The sequence below is a fragment of the Aptenodytes patagonicus genome, chromosome 2 (assembly GCF_965638725.1).
Source record: "Aptenodytes patagonicus chromosome 2, bAptPat1.pri.cur, whole genome shotgun sequence".
Lineage (NCBI taxonomy): Eukaryota > Metazoa > Chordata > Aves > Sphenisciformes > Spheniscidae > Aptenodytes > Aptenodytes patagonicus.
The window spans coordinates 119,478,000-119,502,902 of NC_134950.1; the positions used below are offsets into that span (position 1 = coordinate 119,478,000).

Below are 24,903 nucleotides of genomic sequence, written 5' to 3' on the forward strand. Positions count from 1 at the left end.
GAGAGTCTGCCTGATTACAGGCTTCAACATTTAGCCCAGTATTCTGGGGCCAGAACATGGGAACCCAGCTCTGAACTCACAGGAGATGCTGGCAGGCCAAGGGTGCGCTGAAAGACCTGCTCTTCTGCCACACGGGGCTGAAGTGCAAAGCCCTCTCTCAGACAGGGACCATTTTAGGAGCTTCAAAATACTTTGCTATCCTCCTGTAATCAAACTAAGATTATTTCTGTACCTGAAGGACCTGCTTCTCCTGCTCCTGCTCCCCTGGACTGGATTTAGTTCTTGATATTCAGGATGTCTATCGAGACGGACCATTTTGCACAGCGTCACTTTATTTCTAGCTAGTAGAGGCTCATAAGTGGTAGCATAGTTTATTATGGAATTCATTAATATTTGATTTTAAGGATGTGGCATACTCCGTAAGTGGCTCAAAATTACAGTGTTGCGTAACTGCTGTGATCTATTTAAAATTACATTTTTCTATCTTAGAAGTACCAAAATTAACAAGGAAGAGAGAGAGAAAAAGGAAGCAAAATCAAGATTTGAAGACTACCAATGAAGGCAAGATGGTTCCCCAAAAGCTGATGGGCTAATGAAGAAATGGTTAGTCCTCTTGAAATGCCCCATGCGTACAAATTAATACCATAACAAATTCTTGTGCTTACTTCTACTTCAGGCCATGAACATTTTCCCCATCTCCAGCAGGAAGACTCGTGGATCAGAAGTCATCCCCTGAACAATCACTGGCCTGAAGAAGAGCGCCTGTTTTTAATAACCCGTCAGAGACGGCCTCACAAGGCTACTTTAGAAACAGCGAGCAGAAACAACTGACTTTGCTTATAAAGACAAAGGTTTCTCAAAACTCACAATAGTTTTTTTCATTTCTAGTGATCGTATCATATTTCCTACATCAAACATGAGGCAGGCAACAGAAGCGTAAAAGGCAATTACTAAAACCAATTTGGACCACTTTTAAAATTCACTTGCTCATATATCAGCACCTCATTTCTGAAAAGCCCAGATTTAAAGTCATTATTTCACCTACTACTGATGCGCAGTTACCCCCTGAGGAAAGCACAGTGACCATTTCAGATTTCCAGATCTGCCTCCAGTGATTTGAAAGTATGAATGACCAAACAGCAGCTTGATTAACGGGCAGTTTCCTGCTACAGCTTGGACAAGCACATAAAGACATGGGTTAATTACTCATGCAAGGAAGAGCTTCCCTCAACCGAACTATTTACTTGCTACTCCACAGCATTCTCTTCCGGGGTAACCTCCCATCTCCCCACACAGAGCAGGTGACAATAACCTTCGAGGTTTATCAGAACTTATACTATTAAGTGGTGTGATTGTAAGGATTAAAAAAGAAAAAAAAAAAGAAAAAGAGAAATACCATAGATGTCTTCTGATTAATGCTTAACTAATATTTCATTACAGTATAGAACAGCTGTAAAGTACGTGTCCACCTTAATTATAAACAATTTAGTTTTGATAAATTACATTAGATGAAAATTTAATATTGGAGCTATTAGAACTGGTTCATTAACCCTGACTTACTCTGTAAATGAGATGTTATTTCCATGGGTCCAGTATATGGCTTACACTGATCAAAGTAAGAATGAAGCCAGTATTTAAGGGTCAAATTCAGCTCAACTTCAAGTGTACCAAGTATTTTTTTTTCTTTTGTATCTTTCATGTAAAACAGGTATGTGACTAAAATGAGATAATGCTTGCTCAGAAAAAAGGCTGTCCTAACTCAAGTATCATTAAAATAAAGAGAATAACTTTTAAAAAAAAAAAAAAAGAGAAAAGACGACTGGGAGGAAAAAAGCTCAATCTCTTCCAGATGAGCGTCAAGCAGTGAAATTATGAGGGTGCACAACCTCAAATAATGCATTTAGCAGTTATTAACACATGTACACCCTGAATTACTTCTCCAATCACCATGTGACTGGATAAAAGAAAGGCAATTCCTCCACATCAGGTAGCTCTCTCCTGTGATAAAAAGCCGAGACATTGCAGTGCACGAGGAGGCTCAGGCCACTGCTGCAGGCAGACGTTTCCTGAACCTCAACACGAAACATCTAATTCCCCTTAATGCTTTTCTGAAGCATTTCTCAGGAAGTTCCCCACTCCTTCTTGGATGTGAAAGCCTTCCCCTGCTTGACATGCAGGGGATCTGCTACCCAGCTCTGGGCTGCAGCGGGAAGGACCAGAAAGCAGCTAAAGGCTAAAACCTAACCATCACAGCAATGACTACTGGGACACTGGGCTCTTGCATCCAAAACATGATTACTATTGCACTGAAAAAAGTTTTTTTTAATCACATTCCTAATTTAATCCCAGACTGAAATAAACAGATTATGTTTGTATGAAAAACTCAAGAAATAAAATACATGAAAACCAACATAATTTGTTACTTCAAAGCTACATATGTTACCATGTAGCTACATAAGCTCATAGTTATTATTATATGTTATTGCTTTATTATGTTCTTGCTAAATTCTTAGTTGCATAATGTATTAGTTCAGCTTAAACTGGAACAAAACGTCTCAGACAATTACAGTGTTATTTCTGTTATACAGGTTTTTTCCATTTTAGTTGCATACATCTACTACGGCACCCATATATTCCTCTACACATTTGTAACATGTCAGTGGTATACTGATTGGGCAACAGCAATTGTAAACCAGAGGGAAAGTATAGATATCCCCAGTTTCCACTTATTTCTTAGTAGTCACGGAGCAACTGTTCTGTAGTGAAGACGGGAAAGAGGTAACTACAATAGGAAACAGAGGAATGGAGCGGATTCCACAGTCCCTTGAAGAAAAGTAATGTAGGACTCTAAGGAAAAAAAAACCAAACAAACAAACCAGAAATAATGGTGTTCATATGTTTTCCTGCATCATATGGCTCATAATCAAGGATAGTATAAGGTGCTTAAATGCAGATGCAATATCATACAGCAAACCATTTGCCAGATAACTATTCCATATTACAATGGGGGCAAGGCGGGGGAGGGGGGGGGAACGGGACACCCCAAAACTGTGCTTCAAACTCTCTGGCAAACATTGAATTGCTTTGACTGAGTTTTTACAAAAAAAAAAAAAAAAAAAAAAAAAAAGATATACGTGTTCAGGTACACAGTTGTAACTACTACCATATACCTAACTAAAAAAGAGCCATTACCAATTGCATGTGGAATATGTCCCATCTTTCCCATCAACAAACAACTGCTTAAAGAAACTGAAGTCATTTACACTGAGCAACCATGAATACTTTCTTCAGTCAAGGGGAAAGGCATACTGTTCTGCATGCTCCAAAGGCTGTAACATTTGGCATCTCAAGGAAGCCTTGGCACTTCAGCCTAGGGTAAAAAAAATTTCTAGAAACTATTCCTCATTCAAATTGCCAGTGTTCTGTGAATGCCATTTTACTGACATATCTGTAGGATCCTGTACCAAAGTTCAGATTCTTACCTTAAGATGGTGAAATTGGCACAGCGCACCTCTACTAGGATAGATGTTCTCTACAACAAGATCACTTAGTGTATACACAATAGAAACCTAATGAGAACTTTTCTTCTCTGTGATTCAAACCACCCTTACACAGAGGAGACAGAATAACACAGATCATATGTCATAACTACAAAAGTCTTGTAGGTGGTTCAAAGTACATACTGTACAGTATGCCTCCTTCAACCCTAGATTATAAGGAACCCCTGTAATACACATAACATCTTACTATTGCCCAAAGTTTTTGATGCATCTCAAAGGCACCAAAAAAACCTTCCGACTGGGCCAATATTATATTAACATTTACATATCAATAGAGTAAGAAGAAAACCAAATATTACAAGGATCATAACTCATGATGCTCTCGGGAAAAAAAAAAAGTCGTAACTAAAGATGTGAGTATTGGTATAAAGTTCATAACAGGTATGTTACACCCTCAGAATGTATGAAAATGTCTAAATACAACCACTATATATCATAAGCACTCCACCTTCTCAATTCTGATGAGCCCTGCCACTCACACTTAAATAAAAATGTACATGAATGCATGTGTGGGCTGTGGTACAGACATACTTGTCACATGGGTGATCTCAACCAAATGAAAACTCTTTTCGTTTACGAAGCACACCAAACACTTCCCCTACATTTCTCCACCTATCTACAGATAATCAAATGAATGAATCTGACTGAACTGATGTTTAATAATATGAATGCTTCTGCAAAAAGCTCTGAAGTACTTCCCGTTGTCTGATAGGAATTATGAGGAATATATGGAATAGAAGCTGGCACATACGCATTTTTTTGGCTCCAATTTTGGATGCCCTGTCTAACATATTGCCTCAATTCCAAACTTCTGTTTATATCATATTTCACTGTCTTAAGTTCCCCATACATTTCAGTATATCTTTAGATAGATGACAGGCAGACACAGATGACAGACAAATATACATTACAATGGTGACACAAGAGTAGTTTCATATTGAACAAAGCAGACTTCCCATTTTAACTAGTATTCGAGCTCTTTGACTATAAAAACAAAACAAAAAACCCTTCCTCATTTTCTGATCAACTTTTCTCATGTATACTGCTGAGAATAAGATTTTAAAAGTTGGACAATTTAGTTAGGCAGGACTTTGTAAGATGTGAGACCATGAAAAATGATACTTATTTTTCGAAGTTGTTCTTTTTTAACCTAGTCTTAGTTTCAAAAAACATATGGAAAGATAGTTTGTTTTTAAAATCCACTATTCTGATTGAGAGCTAGAGTACAGAGACTTAACTTTATGAAGGTTAACAAACATTTGAGTAGTTGAGGTCATCTCTCTGTTTTAAAATTTCATTTCATAAAAAAACTTCAAGAACAGTATGACTTGTTCACATTCCAATAATTTTTTTTTTTTTTTTTTTTTTTTTTTTTTTTAAAAAAGCACCTTAGATTAAGCTCCTCATCATAAATAGTCTTCAGACTGCAAAATTGTCATTACGGTCTGACTGTCTCTTTAAGAGAGACTTCACTCAGAGTTCACTAAAGCTTCAGGATTGCAATCCTGGAGAGATTCAAGTCCTAGTGCATTTACTACCATTGTCTTCCCCTCTCCATAAAGCAGCAATGTTGACCAGACAAGCCACAGCCCTCCTTCCAGCTGCAGCCTCTTCAATAAGCACTTTCTCAAATTCCAAACCCCGAAAAAGCAGGTGTTTTTTATAGGCACACCTACACAGAAGCGGATATATGTTGCCCTAAGATGGCCAACTGATGAAAGAAATTAAATGCCCCCATCCACTCCAGTCATACCCTAATCCCCCATTTGACAAACCCTACTCCATACCGCAGCACCTCTACAGTAGCATTATTACCGTATTTTCCCAACCAGCCCATTCATCTCAAAGCCATTAACTCTCCCGACACCTGTGCCTCCAAGCACCTGCGGGCAGCGAGAACGAGAGGTCTCTGCTGAACAGAATAAATGCACCTCATTGCCTGGAGCCAGGGAACAACTCATCGCCTGCAAGTGTGAGCAGAGATGTGACACAAACCCTCACTCGGCCAGAGAAATAAGCCACGTGGTGCTTATTCAAGCCCACACAGCGATTCCGTAGAGTCATATGCTCTTCCCAAACAGGGACACACACACGCAGAAGTGACAGCCAGTGCAGAATTTATGCATTCTTGAGCATGCAAGAATATTCTTCCCTCTCCACAGTATGCAACTAAAGTACTTTGGAAACCATATGCCATGAAGAGATAATTTATTGTCAAAATGCAAATCTTCAGAATATGTGTCTATGGGGCCTCTCCATAAATTCACATAGAACTATCAAGGCTCAGGCTTACAGCACAGCATAACCACATTGAACAGCGTTTCAGCCGCTCTCCAGATTCTCCGGTATTCTGGATACTGTCCAAGAGGTAATTAATAGAGTCAACACATTCCCAGTATTTGGTGTTGATTCTGAACCGCACAAAATTGTTTCATCTGAGAGTACTGAAATGCAGAACTCATGAAATCACATCGGATGCTTTCAGATGTGGAACTTGCACAATATTTGCTGCGGATAATAAAAATCTCATCAGCCCTTATTCAAGCTGGATAATAGCAATCTATTTTCTGTCAGAGCCAGGGATGTTTTAAAAAAACATGACATCTCCAGTTATGAAAAGAAAGAGCTACTTCTACAAAGCCTTATTTTACAGCATATCAAAATAATGTAAATAACACACTGAAAGCACCATGATGCAATATGAGCTTCACATAATCCAGTTACCTACCATCAAATCACTGCAGAAGGGAAAAAAATCTGCAGTTTGTGTGGTGCTTACAAAACGGCTGTACTCACAGTCAACAGAGGGGCAAAGCCCTGTGTTTATTTCTGGAAGATCTACACAGGAATGGTGTCAGAACCAATTTGTCTGTCTCCATGCCTCACCTCCAGCTTGCAAGACCACAGCTGAAAGGGTCATTCGATCCGTTATACCCCTGCAATGTCCTGCCTGCTGAGCTTGCCCACAAGGATGCCAGTTCATGCCTGGTAAACAGCCTTGCTTGCTCATTCCCACCACACAAGAAGCCACAGCTTCACCAGAGCACTCGGATAAAGTTTTGACTGTTGAAGACGACTTCGGTGTCCTCTCCAGAAGCACTGTGCAAGTATTTCCAACAGCGCTTCCAGTGCTACCCATCTCTGCGATGCACAGCCACGCAACCGAGCAAGGCATTATCAAATATTAATGTGATACTCTCACATTTGATTCAAGTCAACCAGGAGAAGGCAACGCTGTGAGGAAAGATCTGTAACAGTTGGTGCACCTCAGAGGTGACACAGATGTGAAGGGAAAAGGGAGAACTGTAAAGAGGAGCGCCTAAAAAGCATTCAAATATGATTGACTGTGTTTTGTTTAAGAGACTAATTTTTTTTTCCCTCATTTACAGCTCAAAAAGATCACCAGTTTGCTGCATACCCAGCTTTTTCTTATTCATACCTAAACATAGTCCTTGCACAGGGACAGGTATTACCAGACCCTGAGGCTAAGCCTTAGCAGCCTGGGTGTTAGTTTTATCGAGCTACTGTAATTCTCTTGACTTCTGAAAATCAGACTGTTAGTGCACGCTTTATTCAGACCTTTAAAAACATTAATGTCTAAGTGTCGTTTTACAGATGCCCAAGTATCTCAGGGATAGCCCATGAAAAAGTTCTAAAATAAATTGTCTGTGATCTTAAATTTACTTCACACACATGGAAGATTTTTAGGGCTCAGTGAAATAACAAATACCAATGTGTTTGGCTCAGGTTTTGATCTTGCAAAATTAGGTAGTCCCTCTAGCCTTTTACTGGAGAAGCTAGTAACACTAAAAAACAAACAAACAAACAAAAAAAACCACAAAAAAACCCTCTCTGCAACTGCATCTAAGTAAATCACCTAACTACTGGATATGTAAATGAAATAAATGCTTTTATTTCTCCTACTAATTGAATACAGGAAGTACAAAATTTTCAAATGGGGCTTTCTTGTTCCAATACCAGATACCAAAACTTCGTTACCCAGTTGTAATTACTTCCTCTTCATTATGTAGTTTATAGGCAAAGAGGGAGAGGAGGGCTATGGTTCCATGACGGTTAACACACACGTGGCACTTGGCAGCCGAAGTGATGCTGATTAGGGCAAGGACACATGACTGCATCTTTGCTGAATTAGCCAAGGAACTTCGTATTGAGCTTTTGCTAGCTTTATACGGGTTCACGGAGGAGAGCATAAAGCTTGCCAGCACAATTTTAACCCACCAGGAATTTTGCAGTGCATTCGAACCATCAGAAGGAAATTATATCCCACAAAAACTCTGTGGTCAAACAATGAGATTTGAAGAGAAAATAAAGTGGAACCAGGAGGGGAGAAGAGGAAAAAAAGGGAATGAATAGTGGCAGGTGGTGGAGGGGAACCAAATCCTAAATAATCAGGTTGGGCAGAAAATGACTCTTGAAGCAGGGAGAGCCAGAACAAGGGAAGAGGCAATCTTCCAAATACGTTTGGGTTATTTAGGAATATAGCCGTATGGTATCAGGTGACATGTAAAGCAACGAGCTCATTTCTGTATCAAAGTGGTGGCACTAAGGAGTCAGGGAAAGTAACATTCCAAGATACTGTGTTAAGTTTCTTGCAAGATACAAATTGGGTTGATTTCTCCTTATGCATCTTTATATCCTTAAATAACCTCACAATGGAAGCCCTGTCCTCCCCTCCCACCCTAGAAAGCGATAAACAGCACTCACTCTTGCTACAAAAATAAAAAAAAAAAAAAATTAAAAAAAAAAGATATGCCACACAATCATGGTACAAACCAGCTCTCGTGAAAGGGAACAAGCAAAAAACACAATAGTGTTGCTACTTACATTCTTGTATTGCTGGTCTTGTTGATAATTACAGATTTTCCAGTCTGATCCACATTGTGATCCATTCCAAAGTAAGCTGCCACTCTGTGCACTAACATCCTCTGATACGACGACATCTGAGGGAACTTTTTATAGTGATTACTGGAAAAAAAGAAAACAAATTGCATTGATAATTACATTTCCTTCTGAGCTATAATTAAATGAAAATAGCAATACATTCGATAATTCAGTGGACAGAAATCTAACTGAAAACTTCTCCTTTGTCCATTTACATATAAATGTTTGCTACAAGTAGGCAGAAAAAAAAGAAAGGAATTATTTTTAGAGTTTCTAATAAGCACATTTCCATGCGCTACACTGGGACAAACAAAGCTCGGGCTTCATGGTTATCAACTGAGTATTCTCTATATTGGGAAGAACTCGTCCCTCGACCCCGCATACACATTCACACTCCCTGCACAAACAGTCCTGCAGATTTACTGAGATACGGGCAACAGCTTTCTGCCTATCTCCCAAAAGTCAGACGCAGGGCTATACTGGAAAGATCTAGTTTGGCAAATACTCCTTTTTTCTCTTACTGACAAAATGCTTATTTCCCGTCAGCATAGTTTCTTCCTCTGCTGTTATTCTGACTCTCTATTTTTTAAAGCTGCAGAAACATTTTATTCTAAAGAGCACGTAGTAGCAAGAATCCTGCCACCCAAGTCCGGTTTTATTTTCCAACACATTAGAATAACATAGCACACAGGGAAACCCATGAGGTAGCATATTTGATCATCCTCTGCACTGAAAGCTTTAATCATATTTTTGGACCTAAATGAGCAGAGCCAGTGCAATTATGATGCAATGAAAAGCAAAAGGTTTTCATTTACATCTACTGTATTTTAAGCAGTACCACCATGTGTCAGGAAATAAAAGCCTGATCTTGCAGCATGCCAGTAAGAGCGCTCAGGAGCACTGTGGTCCATATGTGCATATCCCTCACACAGCTCGCATTGCTACAAGCACACGTGACTTAATAACCAAGTGTGGAACTCGACTTACTTGTTGTCACTAATAAAATCAATAATTTCCTGTTCCATTTTCAAGAGTATCATTCTGTCCCTGTCAAAAAGAAATGCAAGGATTTGTAGCATCAACTACCAATAGACATTTTAGATGAAAAAATGAATATATCAATGTTTGTAAGGCAACTTTGCAAGTGTTGTCAACCATCCTGATTAAAAATGAAACGTGCTTCTGGAGGAGATTGCAGCCTGCTTTGCTGCACCTTCGCTGACATATGTGACAGATTTAGCTCTTCCTTGAGCTCAGCTACGGTATGAGAGTGCTTCCAGCCACACCAGGCTGTGATCAATGCCTTCCATAGAAAGACTGACTGCTGTGGATAGCTTTGGTCCTTTTTCACCCTTTTTTTTTGATAGAAAATGATATTTCCAGCTAGCCTAGCTCTTTCATGAGAAGAGCTGCTACCCACAGAAGTTTTCAACATTTTGTCTGAGACATATCTTCCATGAGGCATTGATCTGCAGGCGAGAGGACTGGGCACATCTAATCTAGTTAGAGAACACAATGGAGAACAACGCCTTTGAATTATGGCTCCCAGGAGGCAATGCCACAGCATTTCTCAGTCAAAATGCTCTGTTTTCAACTGGAAGGTCTCAGATGTTCCTTCCCCCCCCCCCCCCGCCAAAAACATTCAAAAATTTCCCCAGCATATTTCCACACATATATTTTTTTTCTAAGCTCGACAGAGTCCATCACTCCTTAGTTCTTTTGAACTTTCTCATTTTGTGCAGAAAAAACAATTCAAGGACCTTCCATCATCTATACGAGAAGTTATGCAAGCTGTTAGGTACCCAGTTATTCCTAGTTCTCCTATAATTGCAGAATTACGTGGTACCTATTTAACAGATTCAGTTGAAATGAACATTTAAAATCACAACATATAAAAATGTTACGGATCCTTCCTTAGACGTTTAGAGACAAATTTAATGATGAGATGAGCTTGTTGCTCCAAATGAAAACTATGGGAATACAGAGAGCAGAATTTGGCACTGTGCACAGGATTTTAATTGTGTACAGCACTGCCAAAAGAAAACTACTTTATATTCCTATACCAAACTCCAATTGCAATGGTTATAATATATTACTGCTAACATCATGTAGAGCTATATGCAAGAAGGTAAGGACAAAGACCAGATATTGCTGAAAGTGAAATTAAGCAATGGGTGACTGGACAGGGGAGTAAAAATTGATGACTTTTTATAGCTTTTTGCTCAGTTAACAGCCTACCTCCTTTACATTTTCCCTCATAACCATCTCCAGAACTAATAAAAACACAGCGTACAGTTACGGGAACTCCAAGACTGCCAGCTATAATTTCAGGAGTGCCAGCTCTAATGCACAAAACACCTACCTGGGGTTATTCTTTAATGTGTTAATGAGAAACTCATGCAAATCTATGCCTGTTGAGTCTGTATACTCTTGACTGCAATCTGAAAAATAAAAACAAAACACCCACCCCCCCTCATTTATTTCATTTCAACAGTTACAATTAAGCTATTCTATAAGTCAAATCCATTTTCCAGCAACAATCTGAAAGCATATGTTCTGAAAGAAAATGTTCATTTGGATTTCAGCCAAGAAAGATCTACACTCGGAAGCATCGGGTGGACATTGACGGTTCCTCTGTATCGTTCTACTGAGAACGTAGCACCGAAACTAGACACCAACAGAAAGTGCTGGTCATTTGAAAATCATGGGAAACCTCCAATGACGCTCAAAACCCTGACAAGTTCTTCCTTTAAACTACTAAATAGAATTTTAAAAAATGAAAGAGTTTTATTCATCAATGTCTCTTTGCATCACTTAATATATGCTGTACACACAGCAAATGAGGCATCGTGCCAGTGGGAATCCTATTTGCATTAACAGACTGAAATTCAGTGACGCCCGAGAGTGGGTGGGTAATAGGGATGCGTGACAGTAGTCAGAATTAATTTTTCAGCATTGCTATATCGCCTGACTCAAAAGTACACACAGATCCTCAAGCTGGCGTGAACTGTGAGCTCCATTGAAGCCAGCTGACAATTCACACCAGCTATGGATCCACACCCAGGTAGGCAATGATTATTTTTGAGAGATTACACTGCAACTTTATACCATGGATTAATAAAAAGATTTTTTTAAAAAAATACCAAATTTAGACACAAGATCTTTTCTGAAGAAGTCTTAGTAGGTGATATAGTAGATTGCAATGCAGGTTAAAGGTCATGGATGGATTTCCTTATAGCATTTAAGAGAAATTCTCCATGAGAGATGAGCAATAGTGAAGAGGATTACTCCCTACTGCCTACATTGCACAAGTGACATGCCAGCATATCATCCCTAATGGGAAAAAAGTGTATTAGAGTCTTACGCTTATTATATAATCACAAATATATTTATGTGTTTATACCAACACGGTTAAGTACTCAGAAGAATGATTTTACATTAAAGAAAATTAATAACCTCTAGTACCAAACCTCAGTTTGGAAGGTTTCTTCACTTTCAAGCCCGATATTTGTATGAAAACCACTCATGCATACACATTTCAGGTTCTGAATTTTCTCAATGTATGAAAACACTTCTACTGCGTATTTATACACAAATAAAGAAATGCATGATTATGGAAACATACAATGCTTTTTATAACAGTAATTATAGCAATTTAAATATTTTTAAGTTCACCTTTTGACAACATTCTGATCTTGGTTTTTTCACTGTTTTTATCTTTTTCTTTATTTTTATCCTTCTCTTTTTCTTTCTCGGAGTCATCTTTACTAGATTTATCTTCTTCTTGCAAGCTAGGAAAACTCGAAAGCTGTAGTTGGATTGATTCCTGCTGGGAAAAAAAAGAAAGATAAATTTAGGGCCAGATTCAGTAAGCTTCCCATGGCTTCCAACCTGCAGAGATTTCCGTTAAACTATGTGTAGCTAGAAAAGCTGAAGCCAGATACATTTCTTTCCTATTTGAAAAATGATTTTTTTTTCCAGGAGAATAATGACATCTTAGAGGCCAAATTCTAGTGGTAAGTGTATTTTTTTCCCCTAATATTTGAACACTATAAATTTTTAGTCTACCGATATTAAAGGCACTATATTATTCTACACTTTAGTAATTCTCACTTAAGACTTATTAGAACAGTGAAATACATTTTATATGGGCTTTCTTAAGTAATTCTATAATTTAATCAACACTACAAATGTTAAGTGATGATCGATGGACAGATGCCTGAAAAATATAACTTTTTCCCCCTCACTAAAAAATCCTGGAGGTTCATATGAACTGTTTTGCACATGTAGGCGCAGTATCAGCTAGACTGAGCTTTCAGGCTCTGATAGAAGAGTGCCTGCATAATTATAAACTCAGCTGTCTTCAAGAGGGCTTACTAACTTATCAGGTACTTTATATTTAAAGACATATGCAAGCATGCCTTTAGCAAAAGGGGTGAAATGTGCACTGCGATTTTCAATCAAGTTGCGGTAAGTGAACTTCTCCAAGTTTTGTCCTCAAAAATTCAGTATTTAAGAGACTATGAGTCCCTTTGAAAGCATGCTTCAGCTTTAAAAACTTAATTAAAACTGAGAATTCAAGCTGGCTTGCGTTTACCAATTTGCTTTAAAGAACTTGTTATTTCCCACTTACAACATTATCTTATATTGGCTTTGTTTTAACAAAACACAAATCGTTTTCTTTTGAAGTTACCATGGCATAACTTATATATTTCAAGAAATAACAATCTGGTTGGACAAAACTGAAGGAAGCCTACTTCTGCGTTCATATTCTTTTGCAGAAAAAATGGCCAAAATAATACTATATGCTTAAGTAGTGTAAAAATGTACACTTGAATTCAGCTGTCACAAAACTCCCCAGTAATGCCATTTTCTTTAACAGAAGAGAGTCCTCCATGCCTGGTAATTTTTTGGCATCATGTTAACGAAAACCAAATTCACCAATATTGGAGAAATCAGAGTTTCTGGAATACTAGTAAATTCCCTTCCTTCACAATTTTTTAAAAAAATGATCAATACAAAACTTTAACGTAAGGGGTGTTTTTTTTAAGCAACCAGACCATAATGAATTCGAAAGATGATTTCAGTAATTATTACAAATTTCAGGTTTCTGAATTTTTTAAAGACCTACAAATCAGCCACCACAACACATGTAAGACAAGATCCTAACAGAACAAGATATCAGCATAAACATGCCACAGTAACACAGAAATTGGGTAATTTCTCATCTTAATCATTATCAACTTTTTGTGAAGTTCGAATGTGGCACAAAAGACTTGTGATGAAAAGCACTGTAAAAGGGAAACAAAGCCCTAGAGCCAAAATTTAACCTGAACTACCGTCCTTAATCCCTACTTCTGTTAGTTTTGGTTGACAGTATTAGCCAAAAACTGAGCGTACAGAGGGAAAGAGTGGGAACTCCTGGTCGTCTGACGTAAGGATACATAGAAAAACGTTTGCTAACCTGCTCAGTTGCACTCAGAGGACTAACGTTAGGCCTGCTTTCTTTCACTTCAAATGGCAGTTCGATTTCTCATTCAGACAACAAACTTTGGATCAACCACTGCCAAAAGACCCCAAAGGGTAACTCTGATTCCCTGCACTGTCCAGAGCGAAGCGACTCTGCCGCTAGCTTTTCAAAACAGGAGAAAAATGTAACTGGCCATGCTGTTCGCAGGATATTAATCCTAACCTTCACAGTTGTTGTTAAAATGCACTTATGAAAATAAAAATGACAGACTTTACACATAAGCACACATATGAACATACAGTAAATACTGTCTTACATGTAACATAATACTTATATATTTGCACTAGAAGAAACACACAAAAGGGCTGCAGAGTCGTGAAAGCAAGCTACTGTATATTTTCTTAGATTTTTATTGATTTTTCTCAATAATAAAATACAATGTTAATAAATACATTGATACAAGGTAAGTATAGTGAACAACAAAATAAATGTTCAAATTGCAATAATACACTTCTTGGTCAACAGTATAACATTAAAGGCAACATTCCTTTTAAGTAAGGACATAGTGAACCATCAGGTAAGCGTTCAAGATCAAGTAATACAGGTAAACAAGTTTTTTCCCTATACAGGAAAATGAAGGCAAGTATTCAAATATAAATACAAACATCAAGTCTGCAGTACAATCCATACTCAGTAGTTCTGGCAATGTACTGTACATTCGCTGGTAATTAATTCCCTGTGCTTTGTAAACCATAAGATAAAATAATAATTAAAAAAAAAAAAATCCAAACCGAAAATAAGCTTTTTCTCCTCTAAAGTGAAAGCAAAGCAATTCGGTTGGCACAAAACTTCATCCTTCAGCCAGTCCAAGGAGGAGCCTGCAGGTCCAGCTTTCCATGGCAAAGCTGAGCCACATTCATTGGTAAAAGGTCAGCAACAGCAAAAGTGCAATTCCTACACCAAGCCAATTGTGTCTTTAGGAAATGGGTGCTGGGGTCCAGGGAGACATTTTGTCTCCCACGAATGTTTCGATATGGTCAAAGAAATCTTTGCCGCGGCTGGCCAAAGTCAGGTAAGACCAGAGGCCGTGTATAGCAGGAACCCCTCCTCTGCCTGGCATCGGGGTGCAATCCGGACAGAGATTTTACCTCAAAACCTGCCAGTCTCTCTGACGTTTAATACAGGTCCTGTGCAGTACATTATAAACTACCATGCGATGCTTAATACAATCTCTTTTATTATTCTCCTTTTCACTCTCCATTAAACAATAGAAAATACAAATGAAAGCAGAACAAAAGCCACGCATTTTGAGTAACGCAAGTTAAGCAGAAAGCGTGTACCTACAACAGAACAACTGATAAAATAACCTGTTCATCTACTGCATAACCATCATTGTAGAGCAGTAGAACATGTAGACGTCCCCCTGCTAAACAACCTGGGTTTTGGTCTTTCAAAAAAAAAAATAAAAAAATAGAAAAACCTCTCCATACTTATGAGCTAAGAGGAGAGCTGGATTTGTTTCTTTTCAAGTCAATAGAGGAAATGGTGAGAAAGTACACTTAAATGTGATTTTTTGTTTTTGTGCTAAGCTCCAAGAAGTCACTTGCTCAAGCTCTCTCAATGGCTGATCTCATTTGCACATAAACATCTCATAAATTATAGGCAGTGCTCATTATATTTTGGGTTTTTTTAAGCCTTGCTCTTACCAGGCAAGCAAAGAAGAGTATTTGAGGTTTTCACTTTTGCTTTTTGGGGTATTTTTTGGAATTAGTCTACAAAGACTGCCACCAGTGTTATTGTCCAAGATGAGGGGTGCAGGGGACAGAACTCTACCAGCTGCTGGGAATACAACACTACCAGTACAGATAAACTCAAATACACGCTTTTCAATACCGGAAAATCTACACCAAGAGTTTAAAAAAACGAATGCCACTCAGTAGGAGGCATCCTTGGCTCTACCAAGGTATTTTAGAGAGCGAAGAACCTGTGAATTTTATGTGAAGGGGGACACTGATATGAACTGGAGTCTCAGAGGAACCAGAAACCAGAGCACATATTCATAACTGTATCTGGTGCAGCCTCGAAAGAGATAGCCTTAGAGAAAAGAACATATTAATATTCTTTTTGATTGTTACTATTTTTTTTTTTAATTTTAAAATCTGAATTCTTTTGAATTCTTTTCCATTTGCTGAAATTTTCAGGGGGTCTGGAAAAAAAAGCAAACAACACCCTGTGATATAGTATAAAACTAGTATTTCAAAATAAAGTTCACGCTAAACCAGATAACTTCATAAAAACGTGTTCATTGTTGGATGAAATTTTTCCCCCAAGAAAGACATTGTTAAATGCCCAATTAAGTAACATAATCATGCAACTGAACATGGAGGTCAACCATGCAGCTAACAGAAATGATTGCAAGTGTACCTGATTATCATGAATATTTTCTGCTCCCGGGCGAGGAGATGACTCTTCACACACAGCAAGACTCCGGACAAGTTTTCCTTTAGCTCCTGACTGAATGAGAGAGAGAGAAAACAAAACAGAGAACACTACTACTGACCCCAAGTCACATAAGCTGCACACACCAGCTGTCCCTAAATATCCCAAATAAGTACTACCCACCCAGCAAAATTGTATCTGCCTTTGATGCAAATAGAAAAGGATTCTAAGCAGTGAGCCATTTGCCACATGGGAGGTGGTAGGTTTCTTTTTGCTTTTAATCATTTCTGCTACAGTTCACTCCCTTCCATCAAAAATCGTAACAGCAAAGAATAGATAATCCAATACTGAAGGTAATGTAACATAAAGTTAAGCTCAAAGGTTCCTTCTTCCATTTGGTTTTGGGGTTTTTTGTTTGTTTGTTTTGGTTCCCCGCCCTCTTCTTCTAGTAGTATTATATCCACGGAACACGGACAATAAAATGTGCAAGTTTTATGGATCTGCACTTGGAAAATTAAAAGAAGGTTTGGGAGGGTGTTTTTGTTCCTAGAAGCTCCTTCTTCCCCCTCCTTAGGGAGCTAGTCAGTCTCTGCTTCTTTATGTCAAGATTAGTCCATTAAAATAAAATTCAAACAAAAACGTTAATTACTAAAGCAAAAGGAACGAGCTTTTTCCTTCCCTAGTGGCGCACACAAGCACACAGGCTGACTAACACAAGCACACAGCATAAAAGTATGATGGATAAATAAAGGGGAGCCTGACACATTTTATCTAGAGGAAGTCCTCTGCCTTTGTGCAACAAGATTATGGGGTAAGGCGGGGGGGGGGGGGGGGGGGGGGCGGACAATGGGGACACAAACCACAAACAAAAACCCCAACCACCACACAAGTGATGAAAGGCCATCATTCCAATTGCAGACAGACATTTGATTGAAATTCTTTATCCTACCATGGCATGCAACTCCAAACAGAGATGGACCCTTACCTTGGATCTCTTTTTCTGCTGGTTCTGATTGGCACCTCGTTTCTGGGTATAGCAAAAAAGAGCAGCAGTTATCACTTCAGTGGAAAATGTGCATGACAACAGCATTACCAATAAATAAAGAGACTAAATCACTCCTAAATGATATTTTCATCAGTTGCTGACTGCAAAAACAACTTCCCCAAACCCAGTCTGGAGAGCAGGGAAAACCAAGAATCATTCTCTGCTCGCTTTATTCATTTTAAGAACAGGTATAAATAACAAAAGCACACTGCACAGTGTTCTGTAAATTTTGCATATAATAAAAATGTAAGAAAAGGCATACTTAAGTAAATGCTCCCCCTCTCCAAATTCCTCTTAAATTGTAGTCTCCCCCTTTATATTTATATTCGATTGAGCAAAAAGGATTAAAACCCCCTCATCCGATAAAGTCTTCTTATCAAATTACCTTCTTAGGCTTTGCATAACAACTTTTTGTTGGCAGTAACACCTACAAACCAAACCACACATTAAGTAATTATTCATTAGTATTACCTGTAAATTCATGAGATCAAGGTAGTTTTCTAAATCCCCAAAGAGGGAAAACAGTCAAATATTTCACCAAGCTTTAACACAGACGTCTAGGAATTAACTTCTCAGAAAAATTAGTAACATGGACAGCAGCCTAAAGAGCTTGAAAGGTATAACAAATAACAGCATTTATTTTTTAGGGAGATAAAAGGACCCAAAATAAATAAAGAGAGAGAGAGAGAGAGAGAGAGAGAGAGAGAGAGAGAGAGAGAGAGAAACAGTCTCAAAATTATGAGAGAAAAAATAGGGGAAGCATAGGCAATGAAAGAGATCATAGAAATGGAAAGGCAATGGTAACACACTGATATTTAACACGCCCATTCACTATTCCTATCTTACCTGCAGCTCTGTCTTGGCATCGCTCAGCTTCTCCTCCTTCTCCTCTACTTCCGAGCTTTCAGATTTAAGGATACAGTTGTCCGGGTTCGCTTCGGAGATGGCAGTCTCCTGCTCCTTCACAGCTTCCTCTGCTGTCTCCTGGTTCAATTTACCTTGCTCAGACATTCTTCCAGACAGAAATTAAAATAACAAGATTTGGTGACCTGAAAGGTCAAGATATCACGACACAAACACACACACAAAAAAACACTGGGGGTGAATATATATATATTTTTTTTTTTCTTAATTCCCAAGTAAGTAATTTCATTTCCTTTGACAAACAAACCAAAATATGTAGCTCAGGAGTGGAAAGCTATGTATGTCCCAGCTGAAGAGATGTACTGAATCGACAATATTGGATAAACAGCAGAATTGTATCAGGTTAAACAAGCAGAGCTCCGACCTAAATGGTCTTGGTGGAGAGCAGATTTAAGGTAAGGTGCTGCGACTCCCCAGCCCTGTCTCTCCCAGCCCAGCCCCAGGAGAGCAGAGGTGCAGGCAGGGACGGTGAGGGACTCTCCACTACAGAGCTCAGCGGCACCAGGCAGGAAGGACCCATTCAGACTTCCAGGTCTCTGGCATCTCGGTGCTCCCCTCCTCTAGATTTTTTTTTAAATAAAAAAGAATAACCAAAACAAACAGAAATAAAAACCAAGCGTGAGCAACAACACTGTTTTTAGCACTCAACCATGTTTTTTTGTACATAGCAGAAGCCCATGGTGCTCACTACCAGTTTAAAAAAGATATATATATATATATTTGAAGAAGTAATAATTTAATATAAATATGAAATCTAAATTTGGCAATAAAGCTCTCAGGGTCAACATTTTCAGGCATCAAACTGACAGCTCCATTATTAAAATCCTAAACCTCTTCCCAAACCTCATGCCACTCCAGCACTATGAAAATCCTACAGGAAGCCCTTGGCAGGTATTTCTAATGAAGGTATTTTAACTGAACTGCATTTACTCTCAGCTCACAATGGGTTGTTGTACAGAAGCTTTAAAGGCTTTTCAAAGTTAAAGCCTATTATTATTTTCTCTCTCCCCCCCCCAGCTCCCTCTTGAAGCCTCCCCCACTGATCAATTGTCAAATGAGACTCATGAATAATTTAACTTTTCTTTCCCCATCCATTTGGCTTAAGAAGTATCTTCAGGAAAAACAACTGCAGTTGAGAAAGGGAGTTATTTCAGAAAGGGTCTTTTGCAATACCTTACCAATTCTCAACAATGAAACAGTGGCTATTAAGCAAAACCACACTTTGCCACATTTCTTTTTACAGCTTGTAATTTACATTTAACAGATCTGATATCACTTACCTTCATTTCTTTAAGCTATGTTTTAAGTGAAAAAATAAGACCTACTGAGTTTTTTTTAAAACTTACTTCTCCCAATTTTTGCTTTTGTTTTAACACTATAAGCAAATAAAATAATAAAACCTTTCCTACATAATCTTCCTATTTGAGAAGGATTGTGGATTTCACAAGAAATGAAGCTACACAGCTCATAAATAAACCGACTGGAATATGAAGCTCACAAATTAGCTCACAGTAAGCCAATTCAAGGTTTGGATTGTTCTCCTTCCTCCCACCGCCCTCCCCAGGAAATCCCATGGTATTGACTATTCTGCAGTTACAACTGAAACTTGAAGCGCTTTGCTAAAAATTCAAAACACGATGAATGGCAAGAGCTGAAACTGGTCTGTTAAACAACCCTTAATTTTTTAAGGATTTACATCAAGAAATGCACACACATGCACAAGTTCTTCATGGGCATACTACCCCCGCAGCTCATCTACATGCTTACACAGTGTTCACAAAAACAATTACACTCATAGTTTATCAGCTGCACCAAAGCAGCCGTTTACCTGAAAAACTGCTATAATTCCCACTGTCTTTCTAGCGTCTTCTCTTGCTCTTCGCTGGTTAAGTCCACACAAATGATCAATGACAACGTGAGTCCCATGTCCCCATTAACAGTTCAGAGTGCCAATCTCCATGCTGGTCCTTCAGAGAATTTGACGGATCATAGTCAACCTGGAAAAAGACGAAAAGTAAATAATAACAGCGGTAATGATCATGGTACAAGTTAGGGGTGCAATAGATAGGACCAGATTTCTAAACACTAATGACCAGCTTCAAGAAAATCACTTTCACAGCTTGATCCAGCTCCACCTGTCTGAAAACTGCCTGCTTCTTCTCTAATGAAGGCTAGAGCCGGCTGTTCAAGTCATAACAGCTCCTACGCAAGGAGCTAAAATTAACAATTGCATTATGCACTGAAGATTACTCACTTCAATTTTAACCTTTTTTAGTGAATTCCAGCACTTTTCATTAAAAAAAAGCATATATACATATTTATATATAAGCTCATCTGTTTGCTTCAACAGAAATCAATGAAGGTATGAGGAAAAAGGACTTGCCTGCTTTTTAACAATGGCTTCTGCTCCAACTAAAATTTCAATAGTCAAACACTATTGAAAAAGACGCTAGGTGGGTGCTTTTAGAAAGTGATCTCCTTTGCCAGGGCAGTGAATCGAGATGTTAATTTAATAAGCCAAACAAAAGTTGAAGTGATCAGGAATGGGAGGAGGAGAAGGAAGAAATCCTATTCCCCGAACAACAGCCACCAGAAAAACCTTCTTTGGAAGCACTGTGTGAGGAGGAAAAAGGAGATCTTCAGGTTACGGTTTGGAAAATAAACCTGAAGAAAAGAGTTGCCTCAGCAATGCGATTTATACTGTTCATCAGGATTGTGTTAGCCAGCTGAATAGCTGATAGGACAGAAAAGGAGCATTTTGGGATGAGTCGGACTGATTTACAAGCCATGGCCATGTGCCAAACTGTCTTGATACAAGAGGCACCTCTTCTCAAGGCTCGCACATGAATCATGGTTGAAGCAATTAGTGCAGATACACAAAAACAGCAAATAAGAGGAAACACGTATCATTCTACTTGAGGGGAGGAAAAAAAAAAAGAGCTGAAAATCACCCCACTAATATTAGACTCCTTGTTTCTGAGGCACATTTTAAATTGCACATGGTTGCAATTGCTGTACAGTATGTGGCAGCGCACTGGAACTCACCACGTTAAAAGAACTGAATTTCATGTGCCAGAAATGGAATTTAGCCTTTCACAAAAATCAAATCGTGCTCTCTCTGGGAGCTCAGGCGCACAGAGGAGACCAGCAGGCAGTTCTATAAACTACCACCGCCAGCATGCAAATTTAAATACACACAAAAATATTTGTTTTCTTCAAACCACTTAATTTGTACAGAGTAATACAAAGTAAGTCTTCCCACTCGCTTTGTGGTATTTCTTGCAGGACATTTTCAGAAATTTTATCTCATTGACAAACATACTTGAAGGATTGCAATGGGAGTGGAGGAAAATATGGAAAATTATGCCTAAGCACTCAAACACATGCAAATGTATTTCATGAAGCCAATACTCAGAGAGAAAAGAGTGAATAAACCACTGACTGAAAAACCTTTCCTCATAACCATTTTCCATTAACCCTTTCCCTCACACTTCCGAAAGGTGGGGGGGGCGGGAATCAACCAAAACCAACAAAAAAAAAAAAACCACAAAAACAAAAAAACCCCAAGGAAATACAGTACATCACAGTTTCACCTGGAAAACAGCCAGCCAGGGGACAGACCGTTGCAATCAAAACCCTCCAAAACCCACTGAGAAATAGGTATATGTACTAAAATCAGGACACACAAAAATTTATTTCAGGATTCTTCAGTGTTACCATGTCTCGCGAATTAACTACTCATAAGACAAACAGAGCAAAACAAAAACTAGACAACAAACCAACCAACCAAAGGGTATCATATCCAGCCACTGAAGAGATCTGCCAAGACTCCAATAAACAGCATTTCTGGTCTTGTGCTGCAGATGCTTAACATAATTCTTATCATGCTTTACCAAAGACATATTTCTTCATAAACTGTGTTCCCCATATTGTTACACTTAAAATCTCTCGTGTCAACATCATTTTTCATTGGCAATTTACAAGACGACCATAGAATCTTAAATTAAAACAACAAAAAACCCCATAAATTTCCCCAAGAAAACATAAGCAAGTGGAAAATAAGCTTACAGTGTGCAGCTACCATTTTTCAAACCCGCAATGACAATGTTTCTTAGGATGATTTTTTTTTAAAATCCTTCATAATGATCTTCTGGGAGTAGGGGGGGGTGGGGGGAAGGCAGGAAGAACTGAGACATATAGCAGTCACAATCGAGCTCTTCACCTTCCCTCAATATAAATCTCCTCCTCCTCCTCCATTAGGCAATTTACAAGTGATGACTAATCATTTACATACTACAATACGTAAAATACATTTCTGGTTGTTTGGGTGGGTTTTCAATGGGACTCAGGTTTCTATAAAATACTTCAGGGAGAGTATAAATAGCAAAAAGGAAATCAGTCAGAAAATAGCCATTAAGAGTGAGACATTTCGATTGAAAAATACATCTTTCTCACGCGTTTCCAGGATATCTGGTTATTCAGTGATGAATGCACTTTTTACTATTGTCAGTCCTGCAGTGACAGCACTGCTATGGAAAAACATACTGGATTATTCTCTTTCTTGCACATTAACAGAAATGTCAGCGATGATTTGACTGTCAAAACCTTCAGTACCAAAGTGACGCAGAAGGCTGAACAAATGCACTTGTGTTTTTGATCCTCAGGTAGAAACCGCAAAGCTTGTTGCTAGGCAAAACCAACCTTCTTTATTTGCAAGTGAGCAAAATTTCATAGGGGTGTTGGGATCTTAGAAGTGGTCTACAGGAGCTTGCGGCAAAATTTCAGCCTCTAATTCCTTAAAGTAACTTGAGTATTGCACACCGCAATGCAACAGAAAATACAGGTGCCCAGCAAGCCATTTGTAGCACCACTTTAATGGAAATGTAATCTGTTTGCACAGCATTTATAAGCACCAGCTGATCGGCATATATTATGGGATGGAAATGCTGGTTTTTTCTTAGATTGCTTTCTTTATTAACAGGATTTTCACTTTAGAAGCTGAGAGTACTACTGAGCTTGAGCAGCTACTGCCAGAGCTCAAAGAGAAAGGGATGGAAGAAGGCACATATGGTCACATACGTTCATACAACACGTACCACACAGATTCTAAGAAAAGCGTGTGGGAAGGAATACACTTAATTTAACGCAAGAGTTTAAAAAAATATACTCAGAAGAGCAGCTGTCAAAAAAGCACAGAACAATGAGCAAAGACATTAGAAAGTCCTCCTCAATGAATATCTGATAGTTGACCATCAACTGAAATTAAAGAGAGAGACATCTGACAAAACCCTAAGAGCCCACCACAGGAGAGTAAGCCCTTTCTGTATTACGTATCAGGGAATGTTTTGATGGTCTCAAAGGTGTCACATACTGAAGCAGGAATTTTGAGATCCTTATGCTCCCAGTAAGTATCAACATGTCCTCTCAGAAGAGAGGATGAGCAGCCTTTAAGGCCAAACAGCATACTCTTAACCAAGAGCAGGCAGCAGCAGCAGGCAGGATTGAACCCTGTGAAACCCAAGGGTTTTTTCTCCAAATAAAGCTGCTAAGCACAGAGGTAAAAATAATTTGAGCCTGAACGGCTCCTGTTGCTGAAAGTTGGCTGATGTCAGTGGTACCTACGCGTCAGAATCCTTCTGATCCCATAGTGATTCTCCACTGGCATGAATGGCTCGCAAGTCCGAGCCCGTGAGCCAGAAGCAGAGATGTCAGTCAATTTCCACTATGCGATATATACCTCATCCATACGTATAAAGATAGCTTTGACTCATTATTGCTAACTCACTCATCAGATTCCTGGAAACCACTGGAAACGGACTACGGCATTATCTTAAGATTATCAGTACACACAGCCCTCAATGTTGCCAAACTCTCGTGGCTTAAAGCATAAGCTTCCTGTTATTTGACATTTACTTAAAAATTCCAGTTCCTACCATCAAGCAAATCTATGAAAATCTCAGGTTTCACACTGAAAACAAATGCTTCAACTCTCTGTGGTGGCTTCAAAGAAAATCTTCAGGATATAAAACCTATTGTTCAAAAAAAAAAAAAACCAAACACAAAACACCACCACCCACAAACAAACAAACACACGCCACCCCACCACAAAAAAACCCAACCAACAACCACCCCACCACCAAACCCAAAAAAGGCAAGTAAAATAAATCCTAGTTTTAGTTTGAACACACTACTACTCAGTTGTCAGTGCTAGTCTTCAGGACCTGCGTCTTCAGACAGGCGGTATTATATGCTCCTTCTCACCGTTTTCCCACATTTCCCACAGAAATACACGTATGCACCTGGAAGCCAAGTTTGCTGCTGCGTATTAGCATAGCAGGATAATAATTCATGGCAGCTCTCACACCAAAATGCTTTACTATGAAAAAAAAATTAAAAATAAAAATTAAGGCTGCGAAATAAGTGGAATCCTACAAGTTCACTGGTTGTTAAATGACTGAAGACTAAACCCTAAAAAACAACAGCAAAAAAATATTTTTAAAGGAAATGTTTGAAGCCTTATTTCCCACCTCCTCTTGTCTTCACTTTGTCCTCTCTCCATCATC

At 38.7% G+C, this 24,903-nt stretch overlaps 1 protein-coding gene across 21 annotated transcripts in view; it reads right to left on the bottom strand.

Moving 5' to 3' along the window:
• ARPP21 (cAMP regulated phosphoprotein 21) overlaps nucleotides 1-24,903 on the bottom strand; it is a 201,952-nt gene that overhangs the window by 83,907 nt on the left and 93,142 nt on the right. For 13 of the 21 annotated variants that reach the window (XM_076330892.1, XM_076330894.1, XM_076330895.1 and 10 more), the window contains 9 exons: nucleotides 20,169-20,337; nucleotides 18,263-18,465; nucleotides 17,802-17,843; nucleotides 17,357-17,398; nucleotides 16,357-16,446; nucleotides 12,138-12,291; nucleotides 10,825-10,903; nucleotides 9,450-9,509; nucleotides 8,406-8,546 (listed from right to left, as the gene is read on the bottom strand). In XM_076330892.1, the coding sequence (XP_076187007.1) occupies nucleotides 8,406-8,546; nucleotides 9,450-9,509; nucleotides 10,825-10,903; nucleotides 12,138-12,291; nucleotides 16,357-16,446; nucleotides 17,357-17,398; nucleotides 17,802-17,843; nucleotides 18,263-18,427 (773 nt within the window). In that variant the 5' untranslated portion in view covers nucleotides 18,428-18,465; nucleotides 20,169-20,337. Of the gene's footprint in view, nucleotides 1-8,405; nucleotides 8,547-9,449; nucleotides 9,510-10,824; nucleotides 10,904-12,137; nucleotides 12,292-16,356; nucleotides 16,447-17,356; nucleotides 17,399-17,801; nucleotides 17,844-18,262; nucleotides 18,466-20,168; nucleotides 20,338-20,433; nucleotides 20,644-24,903 lie in introns of those variants that run through there. The other 8 variants (XM_076330908.1, XM_076330907.1, XM_076330905.1 and 5 more) reach the window with 5 other exon arrangements.